Below are 21,443 nucleotides of genomic sequence, written 5' to 3'. Positions count from 1 at the left end.
AAAAAGTGATTCTCTTAACACAAAATGAAAAACTAAATAAGACATGATATAAATGTAGAATTCAGTCACACATAGGAATAACCACAAAAGAAAATCTTTACCCTGTTAACAGCTTAATGGTAGAACAATTAAACTTAAGACCACACAAGTCTTGCTCTTACAATAATTAAAGCATATAAGTTCAAAATTCCATCAGTATATTGCAATTTGCATTTGAGAAACTATAATATACAAATATGATTTTCCAGTAATGACGAACATGTCTTGGTGCATCAGGAAAATTTAGTAATTATAAACATTACAACATACACAAAGGATGAATCTTTAGAAAGAAAGAAAAGGAAAGTTTACCCTAGAAAGAAAAGGAAGACAAACATGAATTGCAAGTTCATCTCTAGGAGCTTTCTTCTCTACCATCTTACTCTAAGCCAATTCATAATTATAGGCTGCATATTCATTCAAATTAATTCACCATCATCATATTACAAAAGCAAAAAGATTGAATTTTGACTCACTGACATGACTATCAAATACCCAAAAGCTAGAATGGACAATTGGATCAAAATGGAGGTAAGATCCTGGTAAATTTTGCCAAAAGCATAACTATCATCAGATTACCAAAAACATAGATTCTATTAAAAATATAAATACCAGCAACAAAAATCAAAACGAAATCAAACCCAGCAATTAAATCTTTTGAAATCCACCTGAAAATAATGAAATATCATAACAAAAACAATCAGAAATAAAATGATAAAAGAAATTAAAAGGAAAAGGAAAGGTAAACTATATTTATACAAATGGAACTTCAATTAACCGAACAACAAAAGTAAAAGTAAAGAAAGAGAAATGAATCAGAAATGCACCATGAGAACCTTGAAAGAAGCTAACAACTTCAGCTCCTTTGATTTGAAATGCACGGTATATATCTATATATATATATATATATATATAAATCTTATGATAGATTTGGAAAAGCTAACTGAAGTTTAGTTCTAATACAACTCTACTGATTGAAACCGTGTAATGTGATATACCGAATAGAATTTGTAAGATAAGGAACGATAGTGTTTGTGTGAGAAAAAAAGTCTACGTGCTGGTGATGAAGGTGTAGATTCAAACGGCGATGACGGTTGAGCCCATTTTTGTGAAAAATGCAACAAATAAATTAAAGTGAATAAATAAAAAAAACTGAAAATATTTAATGATAATATCACATTATATGTTATGGACTTATCACATTAAACCAAAAATTGGATTAGATATTTTATGGATTTATCACATTATATAAAAAAAATGAAAATATTCAATGATAATATCACATTATATTTTATGGATTTATCTCATTAAACATTTGATTTACGAAAAAAAATAATTGGATTAGTTATTTTATGGATTTATCACATTATATAAAAAAAACATTTTGAAAATATTTAATGATAATTAATCAATATTATTTTAATCAACAAAAATCGAGGAGTCGACACCTCAGCTCCATCGTTACTGTTTTATAGTATATATATAGATATTTATATTTATACGAAAACGACGTCGTAGGAAATAGGATCAGAAAACCCTACGGCGTCTCCCTCCTTTTCTCTCTACCGCTCATCATTCTCATCGTCGCCACAGTCACAGTCTAGGCTCTGAAAATCGCTTCTCAAACCCAGAAAAGTTTCATTTCCCTCAACTCTCAAGCCTCCATTGATCCAATTTGTCTCGCTATCGCACCGCCTCTTTTCACTTCGCGCATGTTAGTGAACGCTTAGAATTCTTTCCAAGACTTGGGTGTGAGCTTTTAGATGTAAGATTTATATTTCAATCACAGTCTTCCTCTTGATACCTTTTCTTTTCTACACATCAGCTTCAAAAATATTTGTTTTTGCTTAATTTGATCTATTATGTCTCTTATTCAAAATGCAAAATTTCTAAATGCGTATGCCCGTTATTTAGGTAGTGATATTGCCTGATTTGATGGTTAAGGTGAAGTTTTTCTTGCTTTCAGGATAGGCAAAGAGTTTTAATTTTGCTTTGGGAATAAGTATTGTGAAGTATGCAGAATATTCGCCAGGTTATATCACGGTTCTCCTCAGTGTCACTAAGTAGTGGCACGGATGTTGTTAGGTTTGTGAAAGGAACAACTGCACCTGTTGTTACGAAAGGAGCACGCTTATTTTCAGCTAATTCAGAAGGTGGTAATGGAAATGAAGGGGGAAATGACTGGGGGAATGTGGTTGGCCAATCGTTTGGTGGGACTGGTTCTGATGATTTTGGTTGGGATTCTGTTTCTTCGTGGTCAACCGGAATTACGAAGGATCATTTTGATGGGGAGCTCGTGGGTCAAAAGATAGATTCTAGCTCTACAGTTGGTGGGTTGAATGCTGAGAAGGCTGCACATGTCTCTACTTTGCAAAACGAGGAAGACATGGATGATAGAATAATGCAAGAAATTGCTTCAGCGACCAAAGAATCAAGGGATTTTGTAGAAGGATGGGGTGACAGGATGCGTGAGATAAGTGTGTTGTTGAAGCAAGTAAGGGAGCCTGGTGCAAGAGGATCTTATTTGAAGGATTCGGAGAAGGCTGAGATGTATCGCTTGCACAAGAAGAACCCTGAAGTCTACACAATCGAGAAACTGGCTAAGGACTATAGGATTATGAGGCAGCGGGTGCATGCCATTCTTTGGTTGAAACAAATTGAGGAAGAAGAGGAGAAAAAACTTGGTCATCCCTTGGATGACTCCGTTGAGCTCTTGCTTGATACTTGCCCAGAGTAAGATATATAAATCTAAAAGTATTTCTAATTTATAGAGTGCAACCAAAAATTCTGTCTTAGGGAAATGGCTGCATTGTGCCACTTTTAAGGACTTGCATTGATTAGAATATTTGCCATGCTTTATGTGTTCATACCAACCTGGAGTACTAGAATATTTTTTTATCTTCCTTCTTGCATTTGGTTCCAAACTTAGGTTGACGTAGATTATGATGCTGATGAATTACATACTGAATTAAGCACAAAATATCCATGTTTTTCCTTCATTTTTTACTTCGTTGGCGGGCAGTTTGATAATATTATTGCTTGAGTATCCCTAATGTATAGGCTATAAATCCACCTTATCTACTATCCCAAATGTCTATCATTGACAAGTACAAAAAAGCTTTTAACTACTGGCCTTAACTTCAAAATTGCTTCAGCTGGCTGCGGAACTTTTGTTGTCGTTGATGGTGTACCCGCTTGGCCCTTTCCCTTTGTGAATTCATACTTATATAGAATGGAGACAGATGCTTTTGATTGTGTCACTTCAGGCTCAACAATGAGGCATAGTTTGTAGCTTCTCTTTCTCTTGAATTCTAGGATGTGCTTACTCATCGTTAGTGGTAATATGATGTCTTCTTCCACTGAGAAGGAACATTAACATGCGGAAGAAAACACTATAGAGTGAGATATAGAGGGGCTGTCTATTAAGAGCCTATCCAAGTAGTCCATAATTCCTAAGCATGAAAATTGAATGATATTGTGAAGTGTAAGCCTTGTCTTTGGATGGTACTGTTTATTGAAATAATTTAAGATGTAGGGTTTAAAGTAAAATTGCTTTATAGTTCTGGATTTTAAAAAAAAAATATTCAATTTAAACTCTAGGAAAGTTTTTATTGCATTGAAGATTCACAAAATATATAGTTACTATGTAGGTAATAGTATGGAATTGTACACTGATGTCAACTTTTATCTCTAATAAGATTTACTCTTTTCATTTTCCAGATTTTTTAATTCGCATGATCGTGAATTTCATGTGGCATCCCTTCCTTATAAGCCTGATTTTAAGGTGATGCCAGAGGGTTGGGATGGTACCATCAAAGATCCAGATGAAGTCCATTATGATATATCCATGAAAGAGGATGAGATGCTCTATCAAGAGTTTGTCCAGAAGATGAACTTCAATAAAATGAAAGTGAGTAACATTGTTTTCATGTTCTCCCTGCATTAACCAGGGAAAAAGAGAGACTGAAAATTGACAGTGGATGCTAAATGCTTGTGATAATTCTTCGTATTTTGGTATCCTTTTTAACTGTTTCCTCCCCTTATCCTGTTTCTCAAATACCCAGTTAAATCTCAAAAATCATCACCTACCAACCTAACTGCCTTATCACTTCACTCTCTCTGAAGCACTAAGTTCAGGTGACTGAACTTGGATGCTATAAGCTAAAACATGGATGGTATTTTTCCATTGGAAATATATGTACAGTACCAGGGATAGGAGGGGTTGGAAAAATCAGTGTTACATGTTCTGTTTTGGAAACAATTGATTTTCAGTTGTGATTAATTTTAGTCATACCTTGTGTTTCCCATGTACAGTTTGCAGGGAAGGTGAAGTGCCATAAATATAGCAGGCGGCGTCCTTCGGAGGGCTGGAATTACACGGTTGAGAAAATGGGAGCAAAGGGGAAACGTGGAGACGGCGGTGGCTGGAAGTTTGTAAGCTTACCAGATGGATCCAGCAGACCACTGAATGAGACGGAGAAAATGTATGTGAAGCGAGAGACTCCCCGCCGCAGACGCAAGATTCTTCCTTGATGAATTTTTTTTGCCCTTTAGACTTGTTTTCTAATGTGCTTCTGTTGGTCACACCTGAAAAGGAGCAAAAAGTAAAATAAAATAGGCAGGGATGGTTGTGTTATTGTTCTTACATGTTGTAATCCAGGTAAGGTTTTGGTTTTAGAGGTAGGAGAAGAATCTTTGTGAATCTTTGCACAGCAAGGGAAGGTAAATTAGGTAGTTTGAAGCTGAAATTTGTCAGATTTGAACACAAGAAATTCAACTCTTTGCCGACTACCAAGAACAGAGGGGAACTTTAACCAAATATTCTTATAAGAGTAACTCCACTTTTTCTGTTGCAAGATTCAAAGCCAATGACTACATGAAAGGTGGATTCTTAAGCATTTTTGCATAAATTTTTGTTCCAATGTAACTTGGAAAAAGAAGCTGAACACAAATTTTACTGGGATGTTGTCTTATTATTCAAGTTTAACCATGTTTGCATTAATTTATACCTGGTTGAGAACTAATTCCCAAGCATAGTTTAGTTGGGTTAATTGTATCGATCGTCATTAAAGTTCGGAGTTAGTTTAAAATGGTCATTGCATTTCATTTTTATTTCAATAAAGTTATTCTAAAGATTTACTTCTGGTAAAACATTGTGGCAATTTTTCCAAAGAAAATGTTGAGTAGAAGCTTTACCACAACTGCTTTGGGTGATTTGACAACAAATTTGAGCTGGAGGCTTTATCATAATTTTTGTGCATTTCTTCTAAACCTCAAACTATGTTGTTTTAACTAAAATCTCTCCATTTCTAGTTGTTGGCAAGTAGAGTTCATCTTTAGGCAACCTCCTACTCATAGGAATTTGAATTACTGCTTCACCTTCAACACACTTTTCATTTATGCCATTTTTGAACACTTCAATTCATCAATTAACTCGTGCACCATTGAAATAGTAGCAGTGCACCATTGAAATAGTTTGAGACTTCCAAAACCAATATACCTCATGTCTTGTCTGACGACTAGGCTAAGTCAAAAAAAGTTAGGGAAGTTACCATGGAGGAGCCATGTTGCCTAGAACCAGAAGGGTTTGGATATAGCAGGAGGCTCAATATTCTGTGCACATAGCATAATCGGACAATGATCTGACCAGTGCCTAGGAAGGTGACGGATGGACGCTTCTGGGAAAAGTGCACGCCAGCTGTTGTTGCACATACCTTTGTCAAGTTCGCAAGCAACCCGAGTTCGTGGTAATGACCACCGAAACCAAGTAAAACGGGGACCTTGAAACCCCAGATCAAGAAGCTCTATGTTATTGACCCAATCCGCAATTACCGAACATCAATTGAGTGTTCTACACGATCCGCCTTGTTTTTCATCTGCCGACTTTATGCAATTAAAATCGTTCGTAATTATCCAGGATTGGGTTACATTCTCTTTTAAGGATAGAAGATCAGCCATATACTGTCTTTTGAAAGTCATTGAGGGCGAACATAAGAGAAAGTTGCAAAAAAAACTCAGACTATTCAGCTTACCATTTAGTACTGTTACTACCATGTGAAGAAACTGTTCATTCACTTGATGGGCAGCCAAAGAAACTCTCAACTCATGCCAAAAGACCAATATTCCTCCACTAAACCCTTTAGCCTCCACCACTTCTACATCACGAAAATGCAATTCCTTGCAGAGATCTATAACTCTAGTATCTGGAAGCTTTGTTTCCATCAAAACTAAAATATCAGGATCATTTTTCTAATAAGATACCGACAAGCTTGTAGAAATTCGGTGTCACCTGCACCAAAGCAGTTCCAAGAAATAATATGCAGAATAAAGGGAAGGAAAAAGAGCGAAGAAGAACAATTAACACCTCAGAGTCGAAGTGTCCATGCTCACGGACTGTAATGTATCCGCCTGTATCACCATTGGCTGTTTCCCAGCGGTATTGCTCGGACCTGCCATATCCTTTCTGCTGCTTGTAATTCGATGTGTATCCCCTCCAAAAATCATAATAGATGAGTTACCTCTTTCATTTTGCCAAGCTAGAATGCTAACCTGATCTGCTCGACTACGATTGACACAGTTTGGAGGGCCAGCACAATCATCAATATCAGTTCGAGTGCTTTCATTTTCCGAAGTTAAGGCACGAAAAGGACTGTGCAGTTTAACCATTTGGTTTCACTTTAGAACTTTACTTCGCGAAACTCCCGATCTAATAGTGAATGAGGTTTATAGTTGTCTTTGATCCCGTCAGCATTGGTCCCCTCCCTTTATCTTTCGAAGGCTCTTGTGTTTCTCCAATATTACCCCCTGATGTTGGGACGCCAACAACAGTACTCAGTTTACTACCATCCCTGAGCCAGCTTATCTGTCCTTGGGCTATATCTCCGACGTGGAACTATCATCCATGGTCCATATTCCGATTCACTATCATTATTAGTAACATTGCTCTTTACCGCATCATCCTTCACTACGTCTTCATCTTTCGACACTTGTAAAGGATTTGACCCATGCTTTTCAGTATCTAGATGGCAGATACTAGGAAGCGAGCAAACGAGTCTGGAATGTCCATATATTCCACAATTGGTACATGCCACGGGTAAGCCCTCATACTCAATCCTATGTGTTACATTATTAACTTCGAACTCAGCAATAAGAGGCTTCTGCAAGTAAATTTCAACATATACCCTTGCAAATCCTCCCCTTGAGGCTTTCAAGGTGTTCTTGTCAACCTTTACCGCCTTTCCTATAGAGTTTGCCACGCCATGACAAAATCAGTATCGTACATTTGCATTAGCAAGTGCAGAAATCTTGCCCACACTAATGTTGACGCAATTATTGCTGAAGCTGCATGGAAATCCAGTGACCAAGTGCGTACAGATAGATAATGACCTTGGATAACCCATCGCCTCTCTCTGATGACCTTCTCCCTATCTTGTAAATCATGAAACTGAACAATATGTAACTCATACCCTACATCCATGATCTAAATTAGGCTTCCACAGCTCCATTGTGCGCTTTTTGAGAGCAATATAACCAACAATCCTGCCAAGCACCTTAATGATGAGTGCTTTCTACCACAGGGTGGGCCGTGTATCGAGGAGTTTCAGGGGACACAACGAAGCTAGGTTTCAATGGGTTCGAGAGTGAAATCGATATTAACCCTTCAGCCAATAAATATTTGGATACGTGGATTTCCTCCATGTTTTGGTTTCCAATTAACGAGTCCTTATACGAGATTGTCTCTCTTGTATCCATGAAGGCAGAATCGCCTCCGCCCTCATCCTCCGCCGGCTTCGGCAGAGACGTGATCATGAAGGTTTCATCTATTGACGAGTGACAATATGGTAGAGGTGGCAAAATGACACACGACCCGATTACACGACACGGATTTTTAGTGTTAGTGTTGAGCTTAATAGGTAATGGGTCATTTTTGGTTTGATACGAAACTGACACGCTAATTTTTGGGTTGGGTTAGTGTTGATATGTGAACCCGAAAACGACACGAAATGACACGGATATTGAAAATTATTGTTATATTCTCTCGTGTTTTTTATGCCACTTTATTAATAAAGATAATAAAATTATAATTATTAATTGCAAATATTGATTTGAATTTCCTAAATTGTTATAAACACATTACATGACTCTCTAACATGATATTATCGAACTTTTTGATACTTATTGTTTACATACTAATCTAAAAATGATATAAAATGTTTAAAGACAGTACCATATCTTCTTATATTTTTAAGAGTTATTATTAATATATATGCATTACAAAATTACATGTAACCCGAAACACGACACGAAATCGACACTAACCCGAACAGGTTAACACGATTTTGACACGAAAGTTTTTGGGTTGGGTTTGGGTTTACTCTTTTTGACACGAACCCGAAATGACACGACACGAACACGATAATTGCCAGGTCTACAATATGATGTATATGTAGGGTGGAAATAATAAGATTAATACCTAATATTAAAAATATTTTTACACATTATCCCTATTTTTAATTTTGGGCTGATCGTTAAATTATGCTACTCAAATCGTTTAAACTAGATCTCGAGCCGTGACGAGTCTCAAACCCATAAATCTTATATTAAAAAAAACATAATTTTCATTTATATTTTAGTTAAATTTTGGAGTTTTTATGTAAGTGGTGGCGACTGATAAAATTAAGAAAAGAAAAAGGACCAAGTAGAAGCACAACTCAGATTTTGCTCCTCTTTCTTCTCCTCCATAGCACAATTACAGCAAACCCAACATAAGAAGAAGAAAGCCATGAAGAACAACGACATCGACAACCGTTCGAGTCTCGATTCCAGATTCAATCAGACCCTCAAAAATGTCCAAGGGTGTGTTTCCATTTTCACCTTCTCTCTCTAACTCTCATTTCTCGATTCTCATTTTCAATTTTCCTGTCAATTGATTCTTGTTTTCACTTAATGAATCCATTTGAAAAAGTTAGATCTCTGATCAGTATTTAATTCCTGAATTTGGCTGGATGGGGCATTTCGATTCTTTGTTATGCGATTATCATACACTTTGTGGTGTTCGCTAATAGCTAAAGATCGAAAGCATTCACATTTTCTTTTCACATAGCTTTAACTTATTCTAGGCTATTCTTAGATTAAAAGGCACGGATCTCTTAAATTAGGCTTACGAGTCTGGCAGTGTCTTATGAATAGCTTTAGTTGCTTAGAAGTCGGTTTAAAAGTTCTGTAAGTTGGATCTCGAGAATTGATTCTATGGCTACAACACTGATGTGGATTTGGCTTTTTATGACCAGTCTGTAGTGAATTGAAAAAGCCGTGCAATTGTGAAATGTATTAGAAATGTTTTAACATCTGAAAAATGAAGTATTATTGATTGTTTTTGCGCTTGTATGCCAATATGAGAACATAATATATAATCTCTAGCAGCTGAATTCTGTGAGAATATGTTTTTTTTATGTGCATGCATGCTTGAAATTTTAGGTCTTGAAAACATTGGCACATGTGAAAAGATGCATTCAAGAGAGATTTCGTGTGCTACATGAAAGAAAACTAGACAAATTTAACTGGATAAAATTCCATGTCTGTTATTTATGATTATTTTAAAGCTTACAGATGGTGATTTTTCCCCACTTGATGATGCAAGTCTTTGAATTATATTATTGCTCTTTTTTTCCTCCCTATATCTGTAATGTGTCAATCCATATTTATGTATATACTTATGTGCTTGAAAAGCTTCATATTGTATTATGTAAAGTTGAGAATTGAGATGCATGTTGTTGACATTCTTCAGTTTGAAGGTGCCTTTCTGACCACAGTGGTTATTATTAAATGTTTTATTTAACGTTTTTTTTTATGCTGTGTCCAATGACACTTGACCTTTTTCTTTTTCCTTTTATTGCGATCAAGCTTGCTTAAAGGTCGCAGTATTCCAGGTAAAATATTACTGACCAGGAGAACAGATCCAGTAGAAGGTCAAAGCTCACAAGAACGTTCTCCCATTTTTGAAAGGAGTTTATCGGAGAACGATGCTGGCACAAGTGATCGCATGGGAGCATCAAGAGAGCTAATTGTAAGTAATTGATACTCAGTCTATCAATTTGTGTTTGTCTTTTGGTATGATTGATTTATAGCTTAGTGGAATTTATAAGGTGTCCTTATTTCTCCTATAGTCTGAATCCCAAGATCCTAGCATGCCGAATAATAGTGCAACTGCAAATAGGTTGAAACCTACACTTTTCAGTGTTGAGGCTACATCGAAAGAAACTCACAAGCCGCCCATGGGTGCTAGAGCTACTGACTCTGCACGAGTTACAAAGTTCACCCGGCAGCTATCAGGAACAACAGTTATATTAGGTATTTTACAGTGAAGTAGTTGCCTTATATTATTTATCATCTTTTGATTTATATTCAGTTCATGTCACATTAATTAAAGTTGGAATGCAATAAGATAACATAATTAAGTTAAATGTTGCCAAAGTAACAGAACATATGGTCTTTAACTAAGTAGTTTGCTTTTCCATAATAAACAGTGTTATATATAAACAACTTAGTGTTATATGACGACGACTGGTTCCTTTGAGATTTTTTAGTTGTTTTCAACAAAAATTAATCAATTCACATCCGTCTATTAGATGAGCCCTGTATATCCAATTTGAGACTGGTAGTAGAAAATTTTCCTATGGATGCTTCCCAAATGTACCCTTTGTAGTTTGTATCAACAATATGACATATTTCATATTTGTTTGTGGTCAATTATGAAAAAATTGCTGTCTTCATTCTTTTTCGGACAAAGGGCACGGAAAAAAAAAGAGCCAAACGTTTTGTGCACTTAAACTATTAGCCAATCGTCTTAATTTTATCAATTAATGCCTAAAAGTTTCAACTTTGCATCAGTTTCAGCCTTTACACGCAAAATAGAAAAATTGCCTGTTAGCTGAAAAGAGCAAACCCTTGCACACTTTTAAATTTTTGCTGAGTTCTTTCATAAGTTCTATTAATTAGTATTTGTAATATTTAAATCTGTGTCACTTATGATCTAACAATAAAGGTATATCAAGTGTAAAAATGTCATCTAAATCTGAATAGAATTGCGAAAAAATGCTATTAATATGAAAAAGTTGGCTGAACTTAACAAGTTGCTCAAACTTTTTTTTTTCCGTTTTTTTCTCAATATTTAGTTAATTTTTCTGTCTGTTGGATAAAATTGATACCAAATCGAAAGTTTTAAGCATGAATTCATAAAATTACAGAACTTGACTGAAACAGTAATTTCATGAAAAGGTTTGGACTTTTTTGAACTTTAGGCCGTACTTATAAGTATTAGGTTATTTACCATACAAGCAAAAGTAATTTTCTTCTGTTCTTTCTCTGTCCTTCCCATTTACCATTTTTTTTTCCATCTCTAGTTCATTTTAACTAGCCTTTGGAATAAGAACAGACATTGGTTGTTTGTTTACTTCCTAGTATCAGATATCCTAGCTGCTCTTATTTCTAGCCTCTAGTGTGGTGAGAGGGAAGATGTACACGTACAAAAACAAGACTGTTAGGGAGTTAACATAGCTAAGTATGGTTCAATCAATGTCAAGATGCAGCTGCTGATCAAGAAAACAGTAATGCAAAGATAAAGGAAGAGGGACAGTTTAGAGCCATGTAGGCCTTAATTAATACTTCATTTTATCAAGTCATTGGAAAGACTGCTGATACATCATTATTCGCATATACTCTTTCAGATATTTGGTGTTCTTGTAGTGTTGGGACTCCTAGTTAGGCAGGCCAAAGACTCAGGAAGTCTTAGAAGACTTAGAATTCAAAAAGACATGATCTACTATTTAACACTACTCAATAAACAAAGACTTGAAAGTGGCCCATTTCAGACTTTTAACACTCTATTAGTTCTGCATTTACATCTAATTAAAATCTGTAGGCAATGATGTTTCTGTATGAAAGAATGTATATATGCTTCAAAGTCAGGTTACGTTGATGACTTAAAGGATAAAAAAATAGGAGGGTTCTTTCTGCATTGGATTTAGACAGCAGTGTACAAAATCTATAACTAATATGTAATTCAAGAAATTTACCAATGACGCATATAATATGCAATTCAGGAATTAGTGCACTAAAGCTTGTGCCTATTTTAAATATCACTTTTGTTGATATGTTATTGGTTTTTTGGTTGCAAAAGAGGGTTACCGACATTCTTAATTTTATATCTCTCTACTGGTGGCATTCCCACTTTTATATATTAATATGTATGTTCATGAGCAGTGGCCACTATTATGCTATTTTTGCTTGCTGTCTGATTATTTTCTTGATTATGACTTGCAACATCTTGCCATATGATTTTTGAGGTTTCGGTTGATATTTTTTTTTGTTCTTGTCTTTTTCTTTTTTTACAAATAGAAATTGCTCTTCATGTGCTATAACGTTTCCATTTTCCTTTACATTCTTTTTCCACTGGACAGAGAGATTGCGAGAATTAGCTTGGAGTGGTATACCACCATATATGCGCCCCAACATCTGGAGGCTTCTCTTGGTAAGTTTTACTCAGCTACACATATTTGGTCCTTCCCAATTTAAAACTGGACTAGATGTTCATGGTATCAACTGCAACTTGGATTCATTTTGTTTTCTTATTTCCATACAAGTGCATAGGCAGAGCATATATTATAGGAACTGATAATTCGGCATTGATGCCATTAGAAGATGAGAGAGAGAGAGAGAGAGAGGTGAGGATGGAGTTTATAAATTTGTGTAAGCCACCAAATGAAATTGCAGTTACGAACAATAACCATAGTTGTTAAAGGCGCGCCTCGAGCAAGGCTCAAGGTCTTGAGCCTTGTACCTTAAAATTGAGGCGCTGTGAGTCTGGTGCTCCTGACAGTTTTTACTTAGTTTTTTCTTACAGTTTTTTTATTTATTAAAATAACTGCTTTATTAATCTCAACCACTAATCTAACTTAAATAATAGGGTAAATTCCAAAAAAAACCCCTGTGGTTTCACCGATTTCCAAAAAAAACCCCTGTGGTTTGTTTTTACCAAAAAAAAGGACTGTGGTTTGCGCCGTTACCCGAAAAACGGAAAATGGGTTAACAGTGTTAAAATAGAGGGGTAAAATTGGAAATTCCGGATTTTTGGAAATTCCCAGATTTCCGATTTTGGAAATCTGGAATTTCCAGATTTCTAGAACCAATGGCGTCTCCACTCAATTCAACTGCAGAACTTATCAAAATCAATCCAAATATCTGAACATGCCCCTCGTGTGTACGCCCTGCCCCTATTCCCCCTTCTGTCTCCACAACTTCCGCAACATTCAGCAACGAACACAAGAAGTGAAAAATATCAATCACACATCGGACTCCATATCCTGAATCGATACAGTTTCCGATATCAATATCATCGTTATCGGTATCTGAATCCTCCTCGTTTCTCACCTCTATATCTTGCAATCTCGCGAAAATCGCTTCGATTAATTCTCTCATCCTGTATTTCGCGCCTCTTTGGAGTAGATCTGCTCTGTTTGACGAGTGTTGAACCACTTGAAAACAGGCGTTCACGATTGTGCAGACGGCTTGATCTGTGAGGAGAATTGAAGCTTTGTGTTTGATAATGGCGGTTAAAGCCTGGAGAATTCGCATCATTACTGCGTCTTCTGTGGCGGTGTCGGTTCTTTGGAGGGGAAGAAAAAGAGAAGAGAGAGAGAGAGGGGAAGAAGAAGAAGAAGAAGATGAGGAGGAGGAGGAGGAGGAGGAAAGAAGAAGAAGAAAGAAAGAAAAAAGAAAAAAGAAAATAATAAGAAAAAAGAAAAATAAAAAAAAAATCGTTTTTCCAACTTTACCCTTTGCCACGTCAGCATTTTTAACGGTGTTAACCCATTTTCCGTTTTTCGGGTAACGGCGCAAACCACAGTCCTTTTTTTTGGTAAAAACAAACCACACGGGTTTTTTTGGAAATCGGTGAAACCACAGGGTTTTTTTTTGGAATTTACCCTAAATAATATTAATCTTAACCCTTAATTTAAATAAGAATATGAAACGTCCCAGTCATAATTAAATATATAAAGAATAGAGAAAGATTAGGAGAAGAAGTCACGTTAAGTATATGTTAGGAGAAGAAGTCACGTTAAGTATATGTTAGGAGAAGAAGTCACGTTAAGTATATGGAGATGACCATATTAATTTGGAGGATGATCTTGATGATGATGATTATTAGTTTTTGTTGTGTGTTCTTTTTGATTGACAATGAATGGTTATTTTAGCAGCATTAGTTATAGTTAGGTACTTTAGGTTAAGAAGTTAAGTATACGTGTCTTTATGAAGTATGAACTTAATTTGGTGTTTTTTGCATTTATGATTTAGTATTATGTTTTTATGTGGTTTTGCTTTGTTTGTATGAGTTTTTTTTTTTTTTTTTTTTGTTTTTTTTTTGTTTATGCTTAACTAGTAAAAGAGTATATATTTTTATTTTATTTTATGCGCCTCGTGTTTCTAAGGCGCTTGCCTCACCTTGCGCCTTGAGCCTAGGCTCCAGGACCACTTGGCGCCTTAGTGCGCCTTGCGCCTTTAATAACTATGACAATAACTTTTGTGTATGACATAAATGGGTACATTGTGGATTTAATGGTATAGTTGCAGTTTAACTTTCACAAATTCTGCTAGTAAATTGTACAAACTGTTCCTAAACCTTAGAGACAAAATTGACCATTATCCCTAGAATTTATCACTTTTTCTCATTTATGTTATATAGTTCCATTTTTTACTGCACCTTCTGTAGCTCAGGTGCGCCTTTAATAACTATATGCCTTTAATAACTATGTTCTGGTTAGATTTATACGTTTTTACATCCATGAAGTAGACATCCTTATCTGTCATATCGAAGTGGATACAATTCAAAAAAGTTGAGTTGTGTGGGTTAAAATAAAATCATGAATCCTCATTGAAATAACTAAATTCTGTCTGAACTTTAATTGTGCTTATTCTAACATTTGTTTATTTCCATAAACATTAATCAGATTACCTGAAGAGTTGGAATTTAGGAGGATAAATTGCAATAGAATCTTTTTCTTCTGTTAATTTTAGACATTATTTGTTTCTGTTAATGCTAAGCTTGAGATGGGCTTTTGTCTAAAAGAGGCTGGCTTATATTAGTAATAAATTGAATGAAACTTGGCAGTCTCGTCTCAGTTATGTTTTCTTCTCCTATTTGTGCAGGGCCATATATCCTGTAATGTATTATGCTAGTTCTAGTCTTTCTGCTAATTCAATCTCCATTCTTTTGGCAATAGACTTTTCTTTAATTTCAAGTGGATTATGTCACCATGTAATAATAGCTTAGTTGCAAGTCTGTTTTAAATATGTTATTATCGTGTGGGCTAAACCTTCTTTTTTATTTTTTTCATCTTGTTCTCATTTCAACTGCAGTTGCTTACAATTCCATATGGGTGTAAGATGAATTTAATTGATGAAGCAATATGCTTCTGTATATAGCCTACACAAAATGATTATATATGATTGCTTGAGAATCACCCATTTATTGCTGCAAAATCTGACATGGTCTCCACTTGTGTAATGTGATTATGCCATATGGTTGCTTTTATTAAGTACTCCTGCAGAACTAAGCTTTTGGGAGCTGTGATGTGCCTATTTTTTGTTATGCTCTTGTGGTTCCAATAACTTTTTACTTTTATATTTACTTGTGCACATATTGGTTACTAGGGATTGGCATGTCTGAGTAATCATTATATCTGACGGTGTAATGTTGCCTCTTAACTTTTAACTATGAATTGTTTTCTGTGAACAAACTTTTCTTGTTTTTGAATTTAAATATGAACTGACAACAGGGATATGCATCACCTAATTCAGATCGAAGGGAGGGGATTTTGAGGAGGAAGCGGGTTGAGTATCTTGATTGTGTTGCTCAGTTTTATGACATTCCAGATACTGAACGTTCAGATGATGAGATCAATATGCTTCGCCAGGTATTTCCTGATTGAAGGGACACTTTTAGTGTTGCTAATCATATATCATAGCAACACATATTCTTGACAATTGGTTATTTTTTCTTCTTAGATTTCTGTTGACTGTCCTAGAACAGTACCTGATGTAGCTTTCTTTCAGCAAGCACAAGTACAAAAGTCCTTGGAGCGTATTCTGTATACATGGTTAGATGTTAATCATATTTTTTCATGTTTTATTGACAATGATTTGATTTTTTATACATATATATATATATAGCCCTCCAGTTTGATCTTTGAATAATGATAGATAGTGTCCAATTGTCCATTGTTATTTCTGAAGGACATTGCTCATATTTTTGAAAGAAATATTGCTTACTGTCTTGCTACATCTAGTTTAGGTAGGGATTTCCCACAAGCTTACCATCCACATTAAATATTGATTCTGTTTATTGGTGAAGGGTATTAAATTCAATACAGGTTCAAGTTTTTTTAAAAAGGTTAAAACTTCTATTAGATGCGTACATGGGTTTTTCTTTGAAGGGAGAGTGAAAATGCTACCACATGCAAATCCTAACTGCTAGATTGGTAGCGCATGTTATATTGGCAAAAATTTTCCAGATGCATATATCACATATTGATCAGTGCACACTAACATTCTTTAGAATTAAATGGACATGCATGGAATCTGGAATTCAGTTTCATTGCTGTCTTATTGATAAGTATATTTGACCACGGAGATGGCATTTTGACACCTCAAGGATGTGAAACTAATGATTTTTTTTTGAAAACTAGATGCCAGGGATCATAGTTGCCTATCAAATAATTTATGAGAAAGAATACTAGAGAGATATCTCAGTACTTAACTTTTATTTGAAAATACTGGATTCTTCGCATGTTTGGCATACATCACCTTCTTTGCTCTTTATAACTTGCATTAAATATTCATCTTTTGGTTTTGAGATTTGGTCTTTCCTGTTGCTGAAATTTTCTTAGATTGATATTTTAACAGCGGAAGAATCTGCTTATATACTGGTTTTGCTGTAATAACCTCACTATACTACTTCGTTGTTATTCTAGTGGCAATATGTTTTATCTTAGGGTGTTGTGCCTGTTGATTTCTTTCCAGGGCAATACGACATCCTGCGAGTGGATATGTTCAGGGAATAAATGATCTTGCCACACCCTTCTTGGTTGTTTTCTTGTCCGAATACTTAGAAGGAGACATAGAAGGCTGGTCTATATCTAATCTATCTCCAGATAAGATCTCCGATGTAGAGGCTGATTGTTATTGGTGTCTATCGAAGTTACTAGACGGCATGCAAGACCATTATACATTTGCTCAACCAGGGATTCAGAGGCTTGTGTTTAAGTTGAAGGAATTGGTTAGACGGATTGATGGTAAACACTACTTCCTCTTTCTTTCTTTCTTTTTCTTAAGGGTCTGCATTTTTAATCTATGCTTCCATTCTATATTTACTCCTTATTAACAGAATAATGCTATGTTGTAAACTATCTTTATGTCTTCGACTCAACTTGTATTTTCTTGGTCGAGGACCAAAAGAGCGTATGACGAATTTAAAGATATCTTAAGTAATACTATTACTGTGTATAAAGAATAGCCTTGTGTCAATGTTAGGTATGACCTATTCCTTGTCCTTTAGAAATCCATCAAAGTTATCAAGCTGATTTGTATTACTAGATATGCTTTTGTTTGCACAATGGTTCACACTGCTTTCACATCTCAAATTCTCAGTATATATGTATAATAGAAGCTATCTTCTTTATTAGTTGTATTCAGAGTGGTTATTTTTTAATTGTACCAGAACCTGTTTCGAGGCACATGGAAGAGCAAGGGCTTGAATTCCTGCAATTTGCTTTTCGCTGGTTTAACTGTCTTCTAATACGCGAGGTTTGGTTTCACATTGGACTGTTATAATTGTATCTAGTCATACATTTTCAAAATTTTCATATTCAACCAAATCATCAAGTTTCAGTTTTAACTAAGAGAATTTTGCAGTTATTGTGCTCTGGTGATTTATATAATTAATTTGCTCTTTTTTTTTGTCATTAGATCCCTTTTCATCTTGTTACTCGCCTGTGGGACACATATCTAGCTGAAGGAGATGCGCTGCCAGATTTCCTTGTGTACATATATGCCAGTTTTCTTTTGACGGTAAGAGTCATAACCACTTCCTCTGTACTGATGTCATATGCTTAGGTTTATGGTATGATATAAACACTATAGGTGCCCCAACTACTTCCCCTTCCTCCTCTCCTCTGCTTATCTGAAAAAAAAATCTTTCTACTCCTTTTGTTAGATAATGAGAAAACTGAAGGACAATCCAAAAACTTTTGTCATAAGGGAAACGGTCAACATCTTATGTTTTACTTGCACTTTAAAAAAATAAATATAGTGATGACTGATGAAACAAAATATCTAATTCAGTTTCATTCAAAATAAAACAAAAAATCTGATTCGTTTTCAAAAGAAAATATCTAAGAATTTATGGAATTAGAAATTTTGTTTTATGACATAGATTTATAATACTTTATTGGAAGGACTAAAAATTGTAAATACTAAGAAAGCTATGGAATACGTTTCTAGAAGGGGCAAAACAACAAAAAGGGTCCTGCCCTGTACTTATTTTTTCCAATAATTTCTTCATCTTTCAACTTCATCAATTTTGAATTGTATTATAATTTATAACATATAAATTGAGAACAAATTTTAGTCTCTTTTAGGGAGTTGGATAAAAAATAATATATAACTTATAAAATTGCCATCATAGGAGAAATAAATATGATTTCTTTTTTATCTATTTTTAATACTAATAGCAAATGATATGATCTTTCTTAACTTATCCATTTCTGAGTAAATTTCTTTCTTTCTTTTTCAATTATTAGAAACCAATTAATACAACTATTATTTGAAATTTAGGAAAAAATGAAGACTAATATTCCATGCTTCTTAGTATTATAAATGAGAACAAATTAACAGGATTTTTGTGTATAATATTAATAGGCTAAATAGTTATCAATTGCAATAGTATAGGCTAACGAACTGATAAAACTAGAAGAATATGCTATAATTAGAAAATAGGAAACTTTAGGCTTTATTTTGTCATTAGGCATTACAGAACGAGGATTCTGAGAGTAAATTTTATCAAAAGGTGGATTGGGTTTATGCAATTTACCCACAAGTCTATTTTGATTATTTTCTCATATAGCAAGGCTTATGTTGACAACTTTTATTCTCCCTACTGACTAAGTTTTTGCCAATGCCAATATGTTATGCTAAAATTGATGAAATTTACAGGATTGCATAGAACTTGAAAGTTTGCTTAGATTTGGATTATGAAATTTTGAGGATTATAGAAAGTTGAAAAAACTGAAAGGTTGGGGTTTTTGAATGATTTGTCCATTCTAAGATACTGTAAATTTGTCTGTCTTTGAAATTGGTACAAAATGAAAATTACTATGCAACATGGCTCTGTGCCGGAAGATTTAACTCGAGACATATTTAACTGACTTAACGGGTGGTGTAATTTTGGTCAGTGGTCTGAGAAGCTACAGAAACTGGATTTCCAAGAGCTGGTGATGTTTCTCCAGCACCTTCCGACGCAGAACTGGACACACCAAGAGCTAGAGATGGTACTTTCCAGAGCATACATGTGGCATACTATGTTCAACAGCTCCCCCAGTCACTTAGCTAGCTAGCTAGGAAGTAATTTTCTCATAGCCTCGTACTAATTTCCTTCTCATAACTTATTATTATTTGTTTATTTATTTATGGGTTCCTTGAAGTGTTTGTTATCAACAAAATGTATGGCCTTTCTCATTCCATTGAGTTGTGGTTTGTAATTTTATAAGTTTCTTGGCATTTTTCCTTGTATATTTACAATTGAGTGAAGAAAGAAAGAGAAGTTGTAGAACAATTTTTGAAGTTAATGAATGAAATGCCTGCCGTTTCCTTGTAGAACAGGTTTTGTTTCTATCTTAACTTGAATGTTGGTGAAAAACATGAACAATAGTTTCTCATTGAGTATACTCTATGATACTTATGGGGTTTTGTAATGGTCATTGATTAATTTGGCATGAATGTCAATAAATGTTTTGGATGCATCAAGCAAATTAGCTGATTGTTTTGCTCAATCAAGCTTTTAACTTACATGCTCACGGTATATTTCTTAATGGTGGAAAATTCGGGTTTATAATGTCATAATTATACTATGCTGTACTATTTATACGTTCCATATGAACACACATGATATAAATGCAAGAAAAATGGTACATGGGTCAATTCAATTGTCCTGCCAGTCAAATTGTTTCTTTTAAATCATGTTATCGTGTCAAAAATTACCACCCCTAATAATTGTCTTATTTACACCCAAATTGATTAGAAATATATCATTCTACAAGTAGAGCAAATTTTGTGAATTTTATAAGAAACTGTCACTACTTTTACCCTCTTCCCTGTCTTGATTTTATATACTTTTTATTTTATGGAATTTTATATTTTTAATTTTTGGGATAAAGAAAAGTGCCAATTTAGCTTAACATACAAAATAGCACAATTTTAGTTTCAATGTTTGTGAAATAGTACAATTATAGTCATAAGTAATGAAACTTGAGATTTGTAACATTTCACACATGTTAGATATCAAGTTTTATTACCTAATCATTACCTGAGATTTGTAACATTTCACAAATGTCGATGTATCAAATTTCGTTACCTAGTGCTATAATTATACAATTTTACAAATATTAAGACTAAAATGATGCTACAAAATAGACTAAACTCACCGGCAAAATTGCAACTCTCCAAGCATTATGGAGAATTGCCATTTCAAAGAGGAACCAACACGCTCTAATTCCTCTTATTAACAATCCACTGTGAGAGTGACCAACCAAAATCCTTCGCTGATGATTCTTAATCAATTGAGAATATTTCTATTAAGTTCTTAATGGAGCAAACTAATAATAAAAAAGGATGGCTGAAATTCAAGCAATTTTCAACTCCCTTTAGTTTGCATCAAAATTACAAACCAAACTCCATCCGTTCTTCTTTATATGTCGTTTAAGTGTTTTCATCAAAATTTACAACATTAATTACACTATTAAAATGACTAATTTACTCTTAATACATCTCTCCTAAATTTCTAGTTTCTATGCAAAAATTCTCTCAATTTTTATGGCTTAATTAGGATTATTTGCATTAACACTAAACTTCTCTCTCCTACTATAAATAAAGGCAAAATTGAGAAACTATTTCTAAAAGTACACTGATAATACAAAACAATATATAAAAAAGAACAAATGAAAAAACCTAAAACGTCATATAATAAAAAATGAAAAAACGGAGGGAGTATTCATTATCTGAGAGATACGTGTGTAGGGGAGGAAAAGTTTCCAATGCCTTTGTAAAAATACCAGACCCTTGGTAAGTAATTTGAA

General features: G+C 34.5%; 2 protein-coding genes across 4 annotated transcripts; both read left to right on the top strand.

The window, feature by feature from the left end:
- Nucleotides 1–1,562: 1,562 nt before the first annotated feature.
- LOC136223254 (protein GAMETE CELL DEFECTIVE 1, mitochondrial) lies at nt 1,563–4,991 on the top strand. Its single transcript, XM_066011158.1, has 4 exons — nt 1,563–1,804; nt 2,006–2,772; nt 3,760–3,949; nt 4,354–4,991. The coding sequence occupies exons 2-4, from the start codon at nt 2,054–2,056 to the stop codon at nt 4,570–4,572; spliced, it is 1,128 nt and encodes a 375-aa protein (XP_065867230.1). The 5' UTR covers nt 1,563–1,804; nt 2,006–2,053; the 3' UTR covers nt 4,573–4,991.
- Nucleotides 4,992–8,698: 3,707 nt separating this feature from the next.
- LOC136223531 (uncharacterized) lies at nt 8,699–19,962 on the top strand. Of its 3 annotated transcripts, none has more exons than XM_066011583.1 (10): nt 8,699–8,895; nt 9,943–10,105; nt 10,206–10,389; nt 12,498–12,568; nt 15,873–16,010; nt 16,102–16,193; nt 17,116–17,387; nt 17,813–17,898; nt 18,061–18,162; nt 19,545–19,962. In XM_066011583.1, the coding sequence occupies exons 1-10, from the start codon at nt 8,822–8,824 to the stop codon at nt 19,704–19,706; spliced, it is 1,344 nt and encodes a 447-aa protein (XP_065867655.1). In that variant the 5' UTR covers nt 8,699–8,821; the 3' UTR covers nt 19,707–19,962. The 3 variants fall into 3 exon arrangements, with proteins under 3 accessions (XP_065867655.1, XP_065867657.1, XP_065867656.1); XM_066011585.1 differs by having other exon boundaries at nt 8,712–8,895; nt 9,969–10,105; XM_066011584.1 differs by having other exon boundaries at nt 8,712–8,895; nt 9,954–10,105.
- The last annotated feature ends 1,481 nt before the right edge of the window (nt 19,963–21,443 follow it).

Source organism: Euphorbia lathyris, chromosome 3, assembly GCF_963576675.1.
Source record: "Euphorbia lathyris chromosome 3, ddEupLath1.1, whole genome shotgun sequence".
NCBI lineage: Eukaryota > Viridiplantae > Streptophyta > Magnoliopsida > Malpighiales > Euphorbiaceae > Euphorbia > Euphorbia lathyris.
Note: the sequence above shows the minus strand (reverse complement) of the source record. Positions and strands in the feature narration are given on the sequence as shown.

Excerpts from the sequence above, each read along its gene's own strand:
- LOC136223254 (XM_066011158.1), top strand. The coding sequence starts at position 2,054 with ATGCAGAATATTCGCCAGGTTATATCACGGTTCTCCTCAGTGTCACTA. Across the intron at positions 2,773-3,759 it reads TTGCTTGATACTTGCCCAGA|ATTTTTTAATTCGCATGATC; the intron begins GTAAGATATATA and ends TTCATTTTCCAG. Across the intron at positions 3,950-4,353 it reads TGAACTTCAATAAAATGAAA|TTTGCAGGGAAGGTGAAGTG; the intron begins GTGAGTAACATT and ends TCCCATGTACAG.
- LOC136223531 (XM_066011583.1), top strand. The coding sequence starts at position 8,822 with ATGAAGAACAACGACATCGACAACCGTTCGAGTCTCGATTCCAGATTC. Across the intron at positions 16,194-17,115 it reads GAGCGTATTCTGTATACATG|GGCAATACGACATCCTGCGA; the intron begins GTTAGATGTTAA and ends ATTTCTTTCCAG. Across the intron at positions 17,388-17,812 it reads ATTGGTTAGACGGATTGATG|AACCTGTTTCGAGGCACATG; the intron begins GTAAACACTACT and ends TAATTGTACCAG.